The sequence below is a fragment of the Trichechus manatus genome, unplaced genomic scaffold (genome assembly GCF_000243295.1).
Source record: "Trichechus manatus latirostris isolate Lorelei unplaced genomic scaffold, TriManLat1.0 scaffold00010, whole genome shotgun sequence".
Taxonomy (NCBI): Eukaryota; Metazoa; Chordata; class Mammalia; order Sirenia; family Trichechidae; genus Trichechus; species Trichechus manatus.
The window spans coordinates 30281302-30293416 of record NW_004443946.1 but is presented as its reverse complement, the minus strand read 5'-3'; the positions used below and the strand labels follow the sequence as shown (position 1 = coordinate 30293416).

General features: G+C 39.3%; 1 protein-coding gene across 2 annotated transcripts in view; it reads right to left on the bottom strand.

Annotated features, from left to right (window-relative positions):
* Positions 1-12115, bottom strand: part of SAMD15 (sterile alpha motif domain containing 15) — a 20087-nt gene continuing 7972 nt past the window's right edge. Inside the window, exon 3 of one of the 2 annotated variants that reach the window (XM_004371076.2) lies at positions 1-738. In XM_004371076.2, coding sequence (XP_004371133.1) covers positions 502-738 — 237 coding nt within the window. In that variant the 3' untranslated portion in view covers positions 1-501. The remainder of the gene's footprint in view (positions 739-12115) is intronic. The other variant, XM_023726404.1, reaches the window with a different exon arrangement.

Here is a 12115-nt window from a genome sequence, read left to right as displayed (position 1 = left end):
ATAAAGAAAGAACTTTTAATTTTCCTTTGGATAAAGGCAATTAACATGTATATAATGGCCTGTATCTGCCTGGCTATATAAAAGGGTGAGATTTCTTTGTCTTTGAAATCTCTTTAGTGGATTGCCTGTGATGTATGCAATAATAAAGCTTTTCTTTCTTTTCTGAATTTGTGAAGAAGAATATTTGGGTCAGCAGGAGATTTTATTTTTAATTATATTTCCCCAACATGTTTCTACCACCAGATGCATCGCTAGAATTTACCAGAAGTTATTATCGTTACTCACAAAGGTTAAGTGTTACTATCTTTGTTTTAACAAGGGGCTAAACTGAAACCAAATAAAGGGACAGTGCTATGAGTTGGTGGTAGAACTAAGAAGGAGCCAGCAGTTTTAACTCTGAAAAGAAGTTAGATGAAAAGGAGATGAAGAAAAACCAAAGACTACACTTCTTCCCCAGAGTAGTTTAGTTTGATCCTTCAGGCTAAGTGAAATGGCTTTCTGCTATGGTTCAGTGCAATGCAATGCCTGATTCTCTTCAGAGGAAGTTATTTGTGGAGCATAATCCTGTAATCCTGCTGCTTGGACAAATTCAGATAAGGTCAAAGAGTTAGATTTTATCCCAGTATGACTTTTTTGTTCTAAAAACAAACCTATATTGTCCCTGTAGGGAAGGGTGATGGAACGTCTAAACAGTGGCTCTTCAATTCCCAGTAGCTCCCGAGTATGCCGAGAAATTACCTGAAATGCAAGAATAGTTTTTAATGGGACTAACCTGAAAGTACAACTAAATCTAAAGTTTAGTTAGTTTGTTTGTTTTTAATTGTATTTCAGGGGAGGGTTTACAGAACAAATAGTTTCTCATTAAACAGTAGTACACATATTGTTTTATGACATTGGTTAACAACCCCACGACATGTCAACCCTCTCCCTTCTCGACCTTTTTTTTTTTTGGGTGAAAAAAGATTAGTTAGTTTTTACTTAGTTTTTTAGGACTCTTAAATGCTAACCTCTTAAGTTATTTCGGAGCCCTGGTGGTGCAGTGGTTAAGGCTCAGGCTGCTAACCAAAATGTCAGCAGTTTGAATCCACCAGCCGCTCCTTGGAAACCCCACAGGGCAGTTCTATTCTGTCCTATAGGGTCACTATGAGTTGGAATCAACTTGGCGGCAATGGGTATATATAAGTTACTTCTATGGGAAAATAAAATAATGAAATAACACATTTAAAGGCTTAATAGCCTGGCCTTATCAAAATGAAGTTCTCAAGAGAAATAGTATTTGATTTATTGTATTTTTAAAGCATCATTTAAAGATGTTTCTAGGCTCCTGCATCAGATGGCCATGGATGCGTTCATTTCTTTCTTTTGGCTGAGCAATCTGACCAACCATAAGAGTAGATAATACGTTCAGATTAGGAGCTATGACTATCCCTGGGAAGGATAATAAGTACCTTGTCTATAAGGGGCTTAGTTAATTTGCAACTGAGAAAAAAATTAAAATCATTACTCAAATACTCAGTTTGCTTGACTAAAAAATAAATCTCAAACACTAAAAAGCAGATCATTAAGTTCAAGCTGTTTATTGGTGATGCCTATACTTGTAAATTCTTTAAAAATATTTTTTTTGCCACTACCGTGTTTCTAAAACATATATTCATTCAGCACCAGGCCACTTAATATCCTAGATTAAACTGTCATTGCTTACTTGTCTTTTCAAATTCTAGTTTAATCATAGGTCAGTTATAACATCGCTATTTGAATTCATATCGTACATATGGATGAAAATGTAGTTCATGAAGTTGCTGCTAGCATGCACCCAAAGGGCTATGCGGAATATATTTGTTTTTAAATTAAAGCTACTAGCCATACATACAAGACTGTAAATTCATGCCACAGACAATTCTAAACCTGATGCAAAACTGCCCGCTAGAAATGGATTTTAGATAGAGAAGATACCTTTCTCCTCAAACTTTACATGAGCTGGTTTTGTTTGGACTCTGGAGATGGTTTCTGGGGGAGAGTCTACACAGTTGCTTGGAATTCCCAGTGGCATCACTAGGGGAGTGCGGGGGGTGTGGAGTACAGCGGGTGACACTGTCAAGAGGGGGTGACACCAAAGTGACTGTCTATAAAATTTTTTTGCAGTGTTTCAGCAGAAATTTATTATTTTTTATAAAAATATCCCTGTAGTTAGTTATAACAACAAAAACATTTTTCGTAAGCCCACCTTAAATGCATCAATATACCTACAAGGCTAAAACTCTATGCTTAGTTAAATTTTTATTTTTATTTTTTATTGTACTTTAGATGAAGGTTTACAGAGCAAATTAGTCTCTCATTAAACAATTAATACACATATTGTTTTGTGACATTGGTTGCCAACCCCAAGAACATGTCAACACTCTCCCCTTCTCAACCTTGGGTTTCCCATTACCAGTTTTCCTGTCCCCTCCTGCCTTCTTGTCCTTGCCCCTGGGCTGGTGTCCCCATTTAGTCTCGTTTTGTTTTATGGGCCTGTCTAAACTTTGGCTGAAGGGTGAACTTCAGAAGTGACTTCAGTACTGAGTTAAAAGGGTATCTGGGGGCCATACTCTTAGGGTTTCTCTAGTCTCTCTCAGACCAGCAAGTCTGGTCTTTTTTTGTGAGTTAGAATTTTGTTCTACATTTTTCTCCAGCTCTGTCCAGGACCCTCTATCGTGATCCCTGTCAGAGCAGTCGGTGGTGGTAGCCAGCCACCATCTAGTTATGCCGGACTCGGTCTAGTGAAGGCTGTGGTAGCTATGGTCCATTAGTCCTTTGGACTAATCCTTCCCTTGTGTCTTTGGTTTTCTTCATCCTCCCTTGCTCCAGGTGGGGTGGGACCAGCAGAGTGAGTATCTTAGATGGCCGTTCACAAGATTTTAAGACCCCAGACATTACTCACCAAAGTACGATGTAGAACATTTTGTTTATAAACTATGTTATGCGAATTGAGCTACACGTTTCCCGCTACCATGGTTCCCAGCCTTTGGCCCAGTAATTTGGTCCCTCGGGGAGTTTGGATGTGTCTACGAAGCTTCCATGACCTTGCCTTGGTCAAGTTGTGCTGACTTCCCCAGTACTGTGTACTGTCTTACCCTTCACCAGAGTTACTACTTATCTATTGTCTAGTTAGTGTTTTTCCCTCCCCACCCCTCTTCTCTCTAGTAACCATCAAAGATTGTTTCTTTCTGTGTAAACCTTTTCATGAGTTTTTATAATAGTGGTCTCATACACTATTCGTCCTTTTGTGATTGATTTATTTCACTCAGCATAATGCCCTCCAGATTCACCTTCTAATGCGCTCAGATCAAAGCTGTCATTATAACCCAATTACAATGACACTTGGAATCATATGATTTCGTCTGCTACATGCACATGCTGTTGTTTTTGTTGCTGCCGGTATTTTTATACTCGCTGATTTTGTCAAATTTTCTGGTGTTTTAGCTACAATATTGTGGTAATTAGCATGGAGGCAGGTGACACCGTGAGTTACCACAGTGGGTGACACCAACCCTAGTGACACCACGGGGAATTCCCAATGAGTGTATTAACTGAGGTCTTTAGAAACTGCGGTTTCTAAGAGTCGAGATTCAATTACTATAGGTAGCACTTAAGAGTTCTCATTTATAACTGATGCTACTATATTAAGCACCTTGTTTGGTCAGTATGTTAAGATGTGCAGCCTTTTGCTGACTCTCCTTTGGAATCAGTGGCATATCTAGGGTACTGTACCAGCCCTGGGTACATGGCGCCACTGACCATACTACCAACTATGGTCCAACATCCTTCCTCAAGCACAGTAATGTGTTAATTAAAAGATTAGTGAACTTGACTTGTATTTTTGAGCTGATATTATGGTAAAATTATCTAAAAGAGGGGTGTCAGATGTTTGGACAGGGGCGCGATTTCAGTGCTTGCTATGGGCGCCATTTTCCGTAGATATACCACTGGCCTGCACAGGTTAACAGAAACTGCTCAGTGTTGCCACATGCCCAAGGCCCGTGCATATCATACCCTAGTCAACCAAACCAAACCAGTTGCCATCAAGTCAATTCTGACTCACAGCGACCTACAGGATAGAGTAGAACTGCCCCATAGGGTTTCCAAGGAGTGGCTGGTGGATTCAAACTGCCAACCTTTTCGTTAGCAGCCAAGCTCTTAAGCCAGCAGGGGTCCATACCCTAGTTATGCCTCTGTTTAGAATGCCTCAAACTAGAAGAGGTTATTTCATAAATTCCTTGAGGTGTACAGACGATGTGCCTGTAAACCTGGCAGTCATATATATATATATATCCACTATTAACAAAAAGAGCTATGTGCCTACTGTAGACTGAGAGAGTCCAGTACTGTTTAATGTAATATTCTAATGCAGACATTAAAAGTGTTAGAAAACTATAGGTTACATGTGGAAGAGTCACATTGTTGTTAGGTGCCATTGAATCGGTTCTGACTCATAGTGACCCTATGTACAACAGAACAAAACACTGCCTGGTCCGGTGCCATCTTCACAATTGCTGCTATCTTTGAGCCCATTATTGCAGCCACTGTATCAATCCATCTTATTGAGGGTCTTCCTCTTTTTCGCTGACCCTCTCCTTTACCAAGCATAACGTCCTTCTCCAGGGAATGGCCCCTCCTGATAACATGTCCAAAGTTCGTGAGACCAAGTCTTGCCATCCTCGCTTCTAAGGAGCATTCTGGGTGTACCTCTTCCAAGACAGATTTGTTTCTTCTTCTGGCAACCCATGGTATATTCAATATTCTTTGCCAGCACCATAATTCAAAGGCATCAATTCTTCTTCAGTCTTCCTTGTTCATACCATGGCTTGGGTCAGATGCACCTTAGTCCTCAAAGTGACATCTTTGCTTTTTAACACTGTAAAGAGGTATTTTGCAGCAGATTTGCCCAATGTAATACATCGTTTGACTTCTTGATGGCTGCTTCCCTGGGGGTTGATTGTGGATCCAAATAATATAATCTAACCATCCCTCCTAGAGAGGCACCAGTGCATCAGCCCACCATTTCCCTAGGTCTGCCCGGCTTTCACCATAGGCCCCTCCCACCCGGCCCCATGCTGCCATTTTTTTCTTTTTCTTTTTTCCTTTCTTTTCTATCTTTACTTTCTCCCTTCAGCCTAGCCCAATAGGAAGATCACCCCCATATTCCCATCAGCCCCTGGATCCACCCCACCCCCACTCGCCAGCCCCTCCCTGCCGCCACGCCACCATTTTTTTTCCTTTTTCTTTCTCCCTTCTACCTAGCCCTGTACACTACCTCCCCCGCCTTCTGGCTGGCTCCTGCCACACTACCACAGATAAAGAAGTGCCACTAGAGCACTGGCCTGCCCCAATTCGAGGTCTGCCCTGCACCCCCCACCAGTCCCCACTGCACAGCCATTTTTTTAAAAATTTGATATTATTTATTTTTAATTATTTATTTTTCTTTCTTCCACCTAGCCCTGGACACCACCTCCCTCCCCTTTTCACTGGCTTCCGGGTCTCCCCACCCCCACTCGCCGGCTACTGCCATACCGACCCTTTTTTCTTTTTCTTCTTTCTCTCTCTTTTCTTTCTTTCTCCCATCTATCCGCATATGCCACCTGTCCCCTCTTCTCGCTGGCCCCCGCCACACCGCTGTGGCTAGAGCATCCCCAGAGCGCAGGCCTGCTGCAACACTGGGTTTGCACCACCTTTCCCCTCCCGCTACTCAACCAGCTGCTGAATGGTGGGAAGCAAGCCCATACCACTCTCCGTCTGACATCACCACCCATCTGGCAAGGCGGTATGAATGCTCCCACATCACTGACCCAACAAGAGGCAGACAGCACCTGCCCAGTTCACCCTCAGCCACCTCAATAAACCAGTGAACAGCGAAGCAGGCTCACCCTTCCCGCTGGTGCCCTGCCCACCCAGACAAGGTAGTGAGAGTTATCATGCCCACAGACAAGCAAGCAGCAAAGGACGCCCGGCCCACCCACCTTGACATATCGAAACAAAACAAAAAAGCAGAATGAAAAACATGAACATACAATCAATAAAAAACGACAATAATACCTTAATGTCCCAGAGACAGCAGACAATATCAAAACATTTAAAAAAGCATGACAGGATGGCTCCAGGAAGTGACCAAAACAAGGATTCAGATAACTTTCCAACAGAAGAAAAGGCAGTAGAACTACCTGATATGGAATTCAAAAGACTAATATTTAGAGCTCTCCAAGAGATTAGGAAAGAGATCAAGGGAAACACAGATAAAACCAAGGAAAAACTAGACAAAATCATGGAAAACACAGACAAAACCAATAAAAACATAACCAAAATCAAGGAAAACTCAGACAAAGCAACAGAAGAATTCAAAAAATAATACAAGAACAAAACGTCAAAATAAATAATAAGAAATCATACAAAGACAGCAACTAGAAATCTAAAAGATAAACAACAAAATTTCAGAAATGGACAACTCAATAGAAGGTTTTAGGAGCAAATTTCAAACAATGGAAGACAGAATCTGTGAGATTGAAGACAAATCCATGGATGCCATTTTGTTTGAGGAAAAAATGAAAGAATGAAGAAAACCTAAGAATTATGTGGTACACAATCAAGAGCAAAAATCTGTGTGTGGTCAGAGTTCCAGAACAGGGGGAGAAAATGGAAAACACAGAGATGATTGTTGAAGATTTGCTGGCAGAAAACTTCACAAACTTCATGACAGACAAAAAGCTGACCATTCAAGATGCTCAATGAACCCTGTATAGGATAGAATCCAAAAGAAAGTCACCAAGGCATATCATAATCACACTTGCCAAAACCAAAGACAAGGAATCCTGAGAGCAGCTTTAGAAAAACAAAAAGTCACTTACAAAGGTGAAACAGTAAGACTTAACTCTGATTACTCGGCAGAAACTATGCAGGCAAGAAGGCAATGGGATGACATATACAAAACATTGAAAGAAAAAAAACTGCCAACCAAGAATAATATGTCCTGTAAAACTCTTAAATATGATGGCAAAATCTGGACATTTCCAGATATACAGAAATTAGAGGAATTTGTAAAAACCAAACCAAAATTACAACAAATATTAAAGAGTCCTTCAGTTAGAAAACCAACAATATCAGACAACAACTGGAGTCTAAGAGACAGGACAGCATCAGCCAGATACCAACCTAGGTAAAGAACTCTCAATAATAAAGTTAAAAGACTTAAAACAGGGAAACAGTAATGTCAATCTGTAAATGACAACAACATCTAAACAATAAAAGGGGAATAAATGGTGAAGGGATAACACTTTCAAGTGGAGAGGAATTCAAGGTGATATCAAGTAATAAAAGACTGGTTCAAACTTAGGACAATAAGAGTAAATTTCAAGGTAACCACAAAGAAAGTTAATAAACCTAATCATCAAAATAAACAAGAAAAACATAAACACAAAATCTATAATAACTGAAGAAAAGAAAATCCAAGAACAAAAGGAACTCAGCACAGGAAAGTAAGAGGAACAAAGAAAATAGCACCACCCACAAAAAAAGACAGCAATAAAAAAACGATATGACAGCAATAAACTCATACTTATCGATAATCACACTGAATGTAATGGCTTAAATGTACCTGTAAAGAGAGTGGCAGAATGGATAAACGTGACCCATCAATATACTATCTACAAGAGACATAACTTAGACACAAAAACATAAATATATTAAAAATGAAAGGATGGAAAAAATATATCAATCAAACAGTAACCAAAAAAGAGCAAGAATGGCAATACTAGTCTCAGACAAAATAGACTTTAAGGCAAAATCAACCATAAAAGACAAGGAAAGACATTATATAATGATTAAAGGGACAATCCACCAAGAAGAAATAACGCTAATATCTATGCGCCCAATGACAGGGCTCCAGAATACATAAAACAAACTCTAAAAGCACTGAAAAGAGAAATAGACAGTTCCACAATAATACTAGGAGACTTCAGCACACCACTCTTGGTAAAGGGCAAAACATCTAGAAAGTAAGTCATCAAAAATATAGAAGATCTAAAGGCCACAATCAACCAATTTGACCTCACGGACATATATAGAACACTCCACCCAATAGCAGAAAAGTACACATTCTTTTCCAATGTACGTGGAACATTCTCCAGAACAAACCACATTTTAGGACACAAAGCAACACTCAATAAAATCCAAAACATTGAAATAATACAAAGTATTCTCTCTGATCACAATGTCATAAAAGTAGCAATCAATAACAGGAAGAGCAAAGGAAAAAAATTAGCTATATGGAAACTGAGTAACACCTTGCTTAAAAACAACTGAGTAGTAGAAGAACGCAAAGAGGGAATCAAAACATTCCTAGAATCAAATAAGAACGAAAACACATCATACCAAAACCTTTGGGACACAGCAAAAGCAGTGCTCAGAGGGCAATTTATAGCAATAAACACACATATCAAAAAAGAACAGGCCAAAATAAAAATGTTAGCCCTAAAACTCAAACAAATAGAAAGAGAGCAGCAAAAAAAGCCCAAAGGCACCAGAAGAAAGAAAATAATAAAGATTAGGGCAGAAATAAATGAAATAGAGAACAGAAAAATAATAGAAAGAATCAACAAGACCAAAGGTTGGTTTTTTGCACAGGGGTAGGTGAGCAGGGAAAAACACTAACTAGACAAGAGACAAGTGGTAACTTTGGTGAAAGGTAAGACAGCACACAATTCTGGGGAAGTGAGCAAAACCTGACAAAGGCAAGGTCATGGAAGCTTCATAGACACATCCAAACTCCCCGAGGGACCAAATTACTGGGCCAAAGCCTGGTGACTACTGTCTCGGGGAACATCTAGCTCAATTCACATAACATAATTTATAAACAAAATGTTCTACATCCTACTTTGGTGAGTAGCATCTGGGGTCTTAAAAGCTTGTGAACAGCCATTTAAGATACTCCACTGGTCCCACCCTATCTGGAGCAAGGGAGAATGAAGAAAACCAAAGACACAAGGGAAAGATTAGTCCAAAGGACTAATGGACCACAACTACCACAGCCTTCATCAGACTGAGTCCAGCACAACTAGATTGTGCCTGCCTACCACCACCGACTGCTCTGACAAGGATCACGACAGGGGGTCCTGGACAGAGCTGGAGAAAAATGTAGAACAAAATTCTAACACAAAAAAAGACCAGACTTACTGGTCTGACAGACTGGAGAAACCCCAAGACTATGGCCCCTGGACATCCTTTTAACTCAGTACTGAAGTCACTTCTGAGGTTCACCCTTCAGCCAAAGATTAGACAGGCCCCTAAAAAAAAAAAAAAAAAAGAGACTAAATGGGCACACTAGCTCAGGGACAGGGACAAGAAGGCAGGAGAGGGCAGAAAAGCTGGTAACAGGGAACTCAAGGTTGAAAGCAGGACAGTGTTGACATGTTGTGGAGTTGGCAACCAGTGCAACAAAACAATATGTGGATTGTTTAATGAGAAAATAATTTACTCTGTAAACAATAAAAAAAGAAAAAGAATGAGAAAAAAAGAACAGAGTTCAACTATATGCATGCTATATCTAATAAAATACATGAAATAAAAAAAAAAAAGTTGGTTCTTTGAAAAGATCGATGAAATCAACAAACCATTGGCCAAACTGACAAAAGAAAAACAGGATAGGAAGCAAATAACCCAAATAAGAAATGAGATGGGGGACATTATAACAGACCCAACTGAAATAAAAAGGATCATAACAGAATACTATGAAAAACTGTACTCCAACAAATTTGACAACCTAGAGGAAATGAACAAATTTCTAGAAACACACTACCTGCCTAAAGTAACGCAAACTGAGATAGAAAATCTGAACAGACCCATAACAAGAGAAGAGATTAAAGAGGTTAAACAAACAAACAAACAAACTCTCAACCAAAAAGCCCTGGCCCGGATGGTTTCACTGGAGAATTCTGCAGAACATTCAGAGAAAAGCTCAAATCAGTACTACTCAAATGATTTTAAAGCATAGAAAAAGAAGAAATACTCCCAAATTCCTTCTGTGAAGCCAGCATAACCCTGATACCAAAGCCAGGCAAAGACAACACAAAAAAAGAAAATTACAGACCAACATCTCTCATGAATATAGATGGAAAAATTGTCAACAAAATTCTAGCCAAAAGAATTCAGCATCATATCCAAAAAAGAAAATACCGTGGTCAAGTGGGATTCATACCAGGTATGCAAGAATCATTCTACATTAAAAAATCAATCAACGTTAATACATCACATAAATAGAACAAAAGAAAAAAATCATATGATCATTTCAATCAATGCAGAAAAGGCATTTGATAAAGTCCAACACCCAGTCCTGATAAAAACTCTCAATAAAATAGGAATAGAAGGGAAATTTCTCAACATAATAAAAGGCATCTATACAAAACCAACAGCCAACATCATTCTCAACAGAGTCTGAAAGTATTCACCCTGAGAACTGGAACAAGATAAGGATGCCCTTTATTACCACTCCTATTTAACATTGTGCTGCAAGGCCTAGCTAGAGCAATAAGGCGAGAAAAGAAATAAAGAGCATCCAAATTGGAAAGGAAGAAGCAAAACTAACCCTATTCACAGATGATATGATATTACACATAGAGAACCCCAGAGATAGATTCAGCAGAGTAGCAGGATACAAAAATCAGTTGGATTCCTATACACCAATAAAGAGAACTTCGAAAAGGAATTCAGGAAAACAATAACATTTGTTATAGCCCCTAAAAAGATAAAACGCTTAGGAATAAATCTAACCTGGGGTGTAAAAGGCCTATATAAAGAAAACTACAAAATACTATTGCAGGAAACCAAAAGAGACCTACATAAATGGAAAAACATACCATGCTCACGAATAGGAAGACTCAACATTGTGAAAATGTCAATTCTACCCAAAGTGATCTACAGATATAATGTAATCTCTATCCAAATACCAGCAACATTCTTTAATGAGATGGCAAAAATAATCACCAACTTTACATGGAAAGGAAAGAGGCCCTGGATAAGCAAAGCTTATTGAAAAAAAAGAACAAAGTAGGAAGCCTCACACTACCTGACCTCAGAACCTACTATACAGCTACAGCAGTCAAAACAGCCTGGTACTGGTACCACAACAGACACATTGACCAATGGAACAGAATTGAGAACTCAGATGTGAATCCACCCACCTATGGTCACCTGATCTTCGGCAAAGGTCCAAAGTCCATTAAATGGGAAAAAGACACTCTTTTAAACAAATGGTGCTGGCAAAACTGGATGTCCATCTATAAAAAAATGAAACAGGACCCATACCTCACACCATACACAAAAACTAACTTAAAATGGATCAAAGACCCAAATATAAAATCTAAAACGATAAAGATCATGGATGAAAAAAAAGGGACAATGGCAGGGGTCCTAACACATGGCATAAATACAACACAAACCGTAACTAACAATGCACAAACACCAGAAGATAAACGAGATAACAGAGAGCTCTTAAAAATTAAACACTTATGCTCATCAAAAGACACCAAAAGAGTAAAAAGAGAACCTACAGACTGGGAAAAAAATTTTGGCTATGACATATCCAACAAAGGTCTAATCTCTAAAATCTATAGAATGTTTCAACAACTCAACAACAAAAAGACAAATAATCCAATTAAAAAATGGGCAAAGGACCTGATGGGGAACACAACAGAGTCCCTGATGGTGCAGGAGAAAACTGGGGTGCAGAACTCAAATTCTAATAAAAAGACCAGACTTAATGGTCTGACTGAGACTGGAGGAACCCTGAAAGACATGGCCCCCAGACTCTCTCTTAACCCAGAACTAAAACCATTCCCGAAGCCAACTCTTCAGTCAAAGAATAGACTGGATTATAAGACATAAAATAATACTCGTGGAGAGTGTAGTGTGCTTCTTAGTTCAAGGAGATACACGAGACTAAATGAGCAGCTCTTGTCCAGAGGCGAGATGAAAAGACAGAAAGGGATAGGAGCTGGCTGAATGGACGCAGGAAATCGGGGGCGGAAAGGAGGAGTGTGCTGTTTACATTATAGGGATAGCAACTAGGGTCACATAACAATGTGTGTATAAA